Here is a 9003-nt window from a genome sequence, read left to right on the forward strand (position 1 = left end):
TCCATCTTATCTCTTCGGTTGCTATCCCAATGTACTTGAGGCTACACGGTGATGACGACGACGATGATGATGATTGTGATGATGATATCGATGATGAAGATGATGAAGAAGAAGACGATAATGATTGTGATGATGATAACGATGAGGATGGCGACGATAGCCATGATGATATTTTAATGTCTCGCGCATGCACATGCAAGAAAAGTTAGACAAGGATTTAAACGATAACATGGAAAATGCATTTACAACAACAACAACAACAACAACAACAACAATATCAACAACAACAACATCAACAACAACAACTACAACAATAATAATAATAATTCTGTAGGTAGGGAATGCACGGTTCAATGAGATTATGACTTCAGCGTGACCAATCATATTTGACGTTTGGTCAGTGTCATTATTATTATCATTATTGCTGTTGTTGTTATTATTTTTGTTGTTGCTGTTTTGTTGTTATTATTGTTGTTGTTTTAGTGTCGTCGCGATGTTTTATTATTTTAATATCGCCTATTTCGAAACAAAGAAAGATTAATAATTCCAGAGAACCTCAAGCAACAAAAGCCAAGAGAACAATAGCGATAATAATAATAATAACAATAATAATAACAAAAATAAAAATAATAATAACAATAATAATAATAATAACAACAACAACATTAGCAATAATAATAGTGAATAATGAAATAAATAAGCAAAAAAATAAGCAAAATTTGAATTCCAAAGATAACGAATAAAACTCTAACCATTTCCTTTCTTCGAAATCGTGACGTCATCGTAGTTGTTGTTATTGTTATTATTGTTGTTATTATTGTTGTTATTATTATTTGTGATTGTTGTTATTGTTGTCGAATCGTCTGTAGAGGAATCGTCAAGCAATCTGTTTCTATCTATAACACTGGTGATCAGCTGATGGGGGTTATTATTATTATTGTTGTTGTTGTTGTTGTAGTTGTTATTGTTGCTGTCGTTATTATTATATTTTAGATAATTATCATTATGGTGATGACGTAAATGTGATAAAAAAAATTATGACCAAGACGACAATGATGAAGAAAATGTAGATACAAATCCGGTTAGTGGTAAAATACACCTTGAACAAGAGCGCGCTATAAAAATGAATAAAAAGACAATACAAAAAAAACATGAAATACAACTACACCAATCACACAACTATACCCAAAATACAAAAATAATGACAAGTACAAATACAAAAAAAGCAATCAAACACTGCTTATAAATAGTTTGAAGCCAAACAGTCTATCCATTTAAACAACGACAACAACAACAACGATGACAACAACAACATTAACAACTAACAACAACACAAACCGGTGATGTAACATTGGTGTTTTTGTTGATGTTGTTGTTGTTGATGTTGTTGTTTATGATAGATGGTGTGATGAGAGTCGATCTTGAGTTTAGCGTGCAGGTCTGCGATTGTTGTGTTGTTTATTTTTTTTATAATGTTTTTGAATTTGAAAATTCACCACGTACATGCTAAAGGTTCGAGTTAATGTCGGTCTACATGAATTCATTTTAAATTTGAAAAAAAAATATTACTAATTGACCTCAATGGCACACAAATCAACTGCTCAACTACGTGAAACTTTCATTCATTCATTCGTCTGAAGGTCATTCTCTATCCACTCATCCATCAATCAATCAACAAGCCAGCCAATCAATCAATCATTTATCAATCAACCAGCTAATCAAATCACTCAATCAATCAACAAGCCAATCAAATCACTCAATCAATCAATCAACAAGCCAATCAAATCACTCAATCAATCAACCAGCCAATCAAATCACTCAATCAATCAACCAGCCAATCAAATCACTCAATCAATCAACCAGCCAATCAAATCACCTCACACACTCACCATTGGTGCCGAACTGTCAGTAGGACAGTTTCTTCCACCATAGCAATCATTTCTCACGAAATATTCATTCTTTGCCTTACATGTGACATCCGCATTGCCACTGCTGTTCAAATTATTAACTCCACTACCGACAATATAAGTACCGCTAGTTGACAAGTTTCGAAACGCCGAACTCTCCTTACTGATAAAACCGTTAGCTTTCTCGATCACTTTTTGCTCTTGCGATCTGCAGTGGTACGTATCGCCTCTAATCGCTCCGCCATTACCGACTGTGTCCATCCCCGCCATCTCCCTTGCTCTCCGTCTGTCTCGAGTCTTTACCGCTACAATCGCTACGATCAGCAGCAAGCCGATTATAACCGATACCGCCACGACACCGAACACGAGTACCGGACCGTGTTTAGAGGCCAGGCCACGTAGAAAATTTTTTGTCCCTCCGACAAATTCGCCACCATCTCCGTCTGACGCAATGAACGCAACTTCTTCGTCCACTATTATCGTCATCCTGATGGTGACTGACAGACCACCGCCGTCTTTGACGGTGACTAACAATCGGTAGCGACTGAAAGAGAGGGAGGAGAAGTCGCGAGAAGTCGTCAGGTGGCCGTTGATTGGGTCAATTTGAAAAGCTGGCGGTGGTAGCTCTTTTATTATTATCGGTGGAGTTGATGATGATGAGGAGGAGGATGAGGAAGATGAAGATGAGGATGACGTAATGGATGGATGAAGATCGAACACGACGACACTGTACGTCAAGTTGGCATTGACACCTACGCGAAAATTTAATTTTAAATTATAATCATCATCATCTTCGTCGTCATCGTCATCAGCGTTACCAACATCACCATCATCGTCGTCGTCTTCATCATCAAGACAACAACAACATCATCATCATCATTATCACCTTCATCTGCGTCGGTAGCAACGAATGTGCAGATCTCAAAACCGACCGGTACTTGATTTGATAGTGTTGTGCTTGTGACATCAATCGTCTCCAAAAGGTTCTCTTCATCAACATTTTCATGCTGTTTGTCGATCACCAATTCGTCGGTAGTACCGTGACCGAATCTCGGTCTTTTTATATCAATTATTTTCGGTTTGTTATCGTTAGCATCACTGATTTTAACAATGACTTCTGTTGTACCGGATAGCATGGCGTTACCGGAATCGATCGCTCTTACTTTGAATCGGTATTCGGATACCGATTCTCTGTCGAAAGTTGCGGTAGCTAGTATTTGACCGTTTCTAACGTTAACGCTAAAGAAAATTGGCTTCTTACTTCTCTTTGGCATGTGGTTGTTGTGGTGGTATTTGAAATTGCCGCTGCTATGAATTCGGCGATTGAAATAATCTTTGTTGTTGTTGTTGTTGTTGTTGTTGATGTTGTTGTACGAATCCACCGAATCAATTGGATGGTATGTGATGCCATTTTCGTTTTTGTTGTTGCTGCTGAAAATGACGTCTTCCTCTTCATCCATTAACTCGTACAGGAAATTGTTGTTTGGGTAGGAATCGGCGTCTATCGCTGTCACTATTCCCACTTCAGTTCCTTTGGGAGAAAAAAAATTCACTATGACGTCATCAAAAAATTATCTAATTAAATGATTAATCTAATTCAATATGGCGTCATCAAAAAATTATCTAATTAATTAATCAATCTAATTTACTTTGGCGTCATCAATAAATTATCTAATTAATTGAATAATAATTGGGTAATTAATTTAGTTAACAAAAACTTAATTAGCGAACAGAGACCGGCTTGATTATTTTCTTGCACAACGAAATGGTAGGAGCTTGCTGTGAAGGTTGGTGCCTCGTCGTTCACGTCGTTTATCTGGAAGTTAATGATGATGACAATGATATTGAAAAAGAAGAAGAAGATGAAGATGAAGAAGACGAAGGAGATGAAGAAGAAGAAGATGAAAAAGATGAAGAAGAAGATGAAGAAAAAGAAGATGAAGAATGTGAAGGAGATGAAGAAGAAAAAGATGAAGAAGACGAAGAAGATGAAGAAGAAACAAATGAAGAAGAAGAAAAAAAAGATGAAGATGATGATGATGATTGTGATGTAATGTAATGATACATATGATACATAGGTGCTGGTAATAAAATACCTCCGATGAAAATTATGATGTTATCATCTTGACAAACACCATCCCTGTCATCATCTATATAATTCTCATCATCATCATCATCATCTTTATCATCATCATCTTCTTCTTCTTCTTCATCATCATCATCATCATCATCATCACCACCACCATCATCATAATCATCATCATCAACAACAACAACAACATCATCGTCATCGTCGCAAAAGAGATATTCCATACAAACTTTTATCCTGACGCTGGCATCTGCTTCTCGGGGCGGAATGCCACAATCCACGACCCTGACCTTGAAATTAATCTCTTTAATCTTCTCGTAATCCAATACAGATGCGGTTCTCAACCGACCGGTATTCTCGTCTATTGATACCAGACTCGACGATAATTTTGTCTCCATTATCGAATATTTGAGTCTCGAATTTTCGCCATCATCTCTGTCGCTGGCAGAAATCTGTTTTCGTAGTATTAAAAAATAATTATTTATAATTATTATTATTATTATTATTATTATTGTTATTATTATTATTATCGTCATCTTACGCAATTTACTGTGATAGGAACACGATTTGAACGTAATTTAATGCTGATTCTATTTTTCTTCGTGCCAATTTAAAATGTATGGCGAGCATTGTGGAATATCTATTATAATTTACATTATACGTTTTATTACTTTAACTTTACAATTACAACCTAAGTTTTAAAATGAAAATAAAAGGATGTTCTCATTAGTAGTAGTAGTAGTAGTAGTAGTAGTAGTAGTAGTAGTAGTAGTAGTAGTAGTAGTAGTAGCAGTAGTAGTAGTAGTAGTAGTAGTAGTAGTAGTAGTGGTAGTAGTAGTGGTAGTGGTAGTGGTAGTGGTAGTGGTAGTAGTGGTAGTGGTAGTGGTAGTGGTAGTGGTAGTGGTAGTGGTAGTGGTAGTAGTAGTAGTAGTAGTAGTAGTAGTAGTAGTAGTAGTAGCAGTAATAATAGTAGTAGTAGTAGCAGTAGTAGTAGTAGTAGTAGTAGTAGTAGTAGTAGTAGTAGTAGTAGTAGTAGTAGTAGTAGTAGTAGTAAAAGTAGTACATCTGGTCAGGTTTTTTCATTTGCTGACAAAAGCTGTCATAATTAAATAATAAAAAGTATTTTTTTTAAATATTACAAATTATAAATTAATTAAAAATAATAAGATAGAGCGCTCACCATATTTATAGTGCTATTCTCAGGCGTGTTTTCATCAATTTCAAAACTGTACTGGGGATGGCTAAACTCCGGCGCGTTGTCATTCTCGTCGACGATCCTGGCATAGATATCGACCGATGACGTCAGAAACGGTCGGTTATTGTCGGAGCATTGTATTCGAATTCGGTACGATCGGATCGATTCAAAATCCGGTGTGATCAGTGTCGATAACTGATAACCCGGTGACATTTCTTCTAATTTGAACTCGTTTTTTGAGTTGTTCTGCTCGCATTTAACAGTATCTGTGAATAGGGGCGTTGATTTTGAAATAAATGCTACAAAGTTATCGGTATTTCGATATTTTTCAAAATCTGTAAACTACAATGAATTACCTTACATTAAACATTTATATATCGCATCATCATCGTCATCGTTTTTCATCATTATTATCAATATTTCCCTAATGAAAATGCTTGCCATAACCAACATAACAACAACAACAATAATAACAATAACGATGATGATAATAATAATAATAATAATAATAAATATTAATAATAAATGATAACAATAATCATTACCTCCGTCTGGATCTGTGACGTAGATGAAGGCGACAAACAGCCCTGGATTAGCATTCTCCGTAATATTCGCCACATAGTTCCTCTCATCATCGTCGTCGTCGTCATCACCATACTCCATACGATGATGATGATGTTGTTGATGATGATGTTGATGATGATGTTGCCGATGTTGTTGTTGCTGTTGTTGCTGGTTGTTGTTGTGCTGGTGCCTTGAACCGGCTGTATATACATTCATAGTTGGCGGGTTGTCGTTCACATTTTCAACCTGGTATGTTGGAATATTGAAAATTAATTTAAGTTTATTAATCAAAATCCTAACAATATTATTTTTTTTAAATGTTATTCTTAAGTTTAGTCAATTAGATAACACAACAATCAACAAAACGACCTTAATTTCAAGGGTTTGATATCCTGTCAGCGGTTCCTGACCATGATCCACCGCCAGGATGCGGATCTGATGGGACTTTTCCTTCTCGTAATCCAGATTCCTTCTCAGGAACAACTGGCCAGTCATTTCCTCAATCCTAAACATCGAACCTTCATTTTCGGTTGCATCCCCGCTACTGGCCATCCTGCTCAAGTGCGAATCTTCAATGATGGAGTAGGTGATCTGAGCGTTCACGCCACTGTCATCGTCAAATGCTTCAGCCCTATAGAATGACTCCGTGACATTGTGGTCCTCTCTTACGTAATAATCTTTGAATTCTTCTTTAAATTGCGGTGCGTGATCATTAGCGTCGTCGATATTTATCGTAAGTACCGACGAACCGATTAGAGTCGGATCGCCACCGTCCAGCGCCTCCAGCGTCAAGTTGTACGGCCCAAGCGGCAGATTTAATGGCTTTTCTACCTTCAAATAGGGAATGATGGTGTTTGTTTCGTTGTCCAGTTCTTCGTGCAGTTTGAAAAAACTTTCGAAGCTTGGTCTCACCTTGTAGCCCATTGAAAACTGCGGAGTCTCGGCCGCCAGTCGATACTTTTTCACTCCATTGACTGAAGAATCGCGATCGGTGGCTATCGGCAGAGCTATCAGCGTTCCTTTTTTGATGTTCTCCAACAAATTCATGAAATAAATCGATTGAGAGAAGATTGGTGCATTATCGTTGATGTCTTCGATATAAATTTTTACCGATACGGTCGATTCCAGCTGTTGCATCCTCATGAGGCCGATGTTGAACGTGAGAAAGCAATTCTCATTCTCATCTCTGGCGTTGTTGTTGTTGTGCTTGTGGATTTTGTGATGTTTCTTATTCAGACTGTGGTGGCTGGCGACGTGATGGCTACTACTGCAGCCGGGAAGTGTCTCGCGATCGATCGCAATGGACGTAGTCTTCAGAGTGTGGTCGCCGTGAATGTAGAAGTGCTTGTCTTGACCGTCACTCTGAGTGAAGATGACAAATTCTGTTTGTAATAATATATTGTGGTCAATAGATTGGGCTAGCTTTGCTTTCAAAACGCCAACTGTTGTATTGGGCACTGAGTGTTCTCTCACGGAGAGAGTTAAAACAACGTTGCTAGCACTGGCGATTTGTGGTGAGAAGATGGCGAGGATGGTGAAGGCGAGGAAGAAGATGATGTTGGTCCGTCTGATGAGAGGTGGAATCAAGTTGGCGATCGCCGTGTTCGCGATCTTTGCGATCGATTTGATGTTTGTCGGCGATGCTGTTGAGTTTGCTGGTTGATGTGTTTGGCTGGGGTGATCATTTATGTTGTTGTTGTTGTTGCTTTTTTTATTTCTGTTGTTGATTTCGTTGTTATTATTATTATTACTATTGCTATCATTATAGTTATTATTATTATTATTGTTTTTGTTGTTGTGGTTGCTGTTGTTGTTGTTGTTGCTGTTGCTTTTTACATTTCTATTGTTGATTTCGTTGTTGTTATTATTATTGCTATCATTATAGTTATTATTAGTATTATTATTGTTTTTGTTGCTGTTGTTGTTGTTGCTGTTGTTGTTGTGGCCTTCGTTTTTTGGTCCGTAGCAATAGCGATCGAACATCATTGATTCGTATCAGATTACAATCTTAAGCGCTAGATAAATTATTGCATTGGAAGTAATCAAAAAAAAAAAAGAAAAAAAAAGAAAGAAAAGAAGACAAGACAAAGATCTAATATAAATTACATCAATAATAATAGCATTAAGAACGATGGCTATAATATGACAATAAAACGACAACGAAGATCATTATTAAAGTAGAATAATAATAACAACAATTATAATAATATTAATAATAACAACAACAACAACAACAATAATAATAATAATAATATAATGATGATGATGATGATGATCGTCATCATCATCATCATCATCAACAACAACGACATCACTATAAACATCTTAATCATCGTCATCATCGCCATAATCATCATTTGGAGAGCACTCGATAAAAGTTAATCTAAACTTGTTTCTGTCATTGTCGTCATCATCATCATCATCATCATCATTGTTATCATCATCATCATCATCGTCATCATCACTTTCTTCATTAATTATGGTTTTGTATTAGCGCTTATCTTTGACTGAATTTGTTGATTATTATTGAAGCGTGCCAATGAATATAGATACGAACATACAAACACAAACACACACACACACAAACACATAGACACAAACAAACACACACACACACGTTATTGTTATTATTGTTATTGCTATATCGTCATTATTATTATTGTTGTTGTCCCTGATTAATAGATTTGGTTCATGTTTCTGTTAATTATTATCGACTTTTAGTGGCCTTGTATCGTGTTTTCGCTGCTATGACTGTTGTTATTATTGTTGTTATTTTTGTTATTTGCTTCTGTTACTCTATTATTATTATTACTATTATTATTGTTGTTGTTATTATTATTGTTGTTGTTATTATTATGGTTTAATTGAATTCAAGACTTTAACTCTGTCTATGTGGCCTAAAGGATCAACAATTCTTGACAAACTGTTGACGATTCTGCTGTTGATGTTGTAGTTTATGATGTCATCATCATCAACAACAAAAAAACGATAACAACATTAACAACAACAACAACACCAACAACAACATTAACAACAACAACATTAACAACAACAGCAGCAGTAATGACAGTAATTCAGCGACAGTAATAAGGAGAGAGCAATTAAAAGAAGTACAAATGATGGCATCAAACGCAACAAATGACGCAATAATGATAGATGACGTCACGCCATTGGTGATCACGTGATAGAAACATTGGACTGAACACAGGCATCATGTATGAAATATTCATTTGCTTGTTGTGTACATT

The 9003-nt window shown here is 36.2% G+C and overlaps 1 protein-coding gene across 1 annotated transcript; it reads right to left on the bottom strand.

Annotated features, from left to right (window-relative positions):
- Positions 1-2677: 2677 nt before the first annotated feature.
- On the bottom strand, positions 2678-6892 carry HELRODRAFT_72088 (hypothetical protein; the record flags this gene model as incomplete). The annotated part of the gene is made up of 7 exons (XM_009012713.1): positions 2678-3172; positions 3350-3438; positions 3645-3723; positions 4227-4448; positions 5177-5409; positions 6301-6647; positions 6687-6892. The coding sequence occupies 7 exons, from the start codon at positions 6890-6892 to the stop codon at positions 2678-2680; spliced, it is 1671 nt and encodes a 556-aa protein (XP_009010961.1).
- Between the last annotated feature and the right edge of the window lie 2111 nt (positions 6893-9003).

Source organism: Helobdella robusta, assembly GCF_000326865.2.
Source record: "Helobdella robusta unplaced genomic scaffold HELROscaffold_11, whole genome shotgun sequence".
NCBI lineage: Eukaryota > Metazoa > Annelida > Clitellata > Rhynchobdellida > Glossiphoniidae > Helobdella > Helobdella robusta.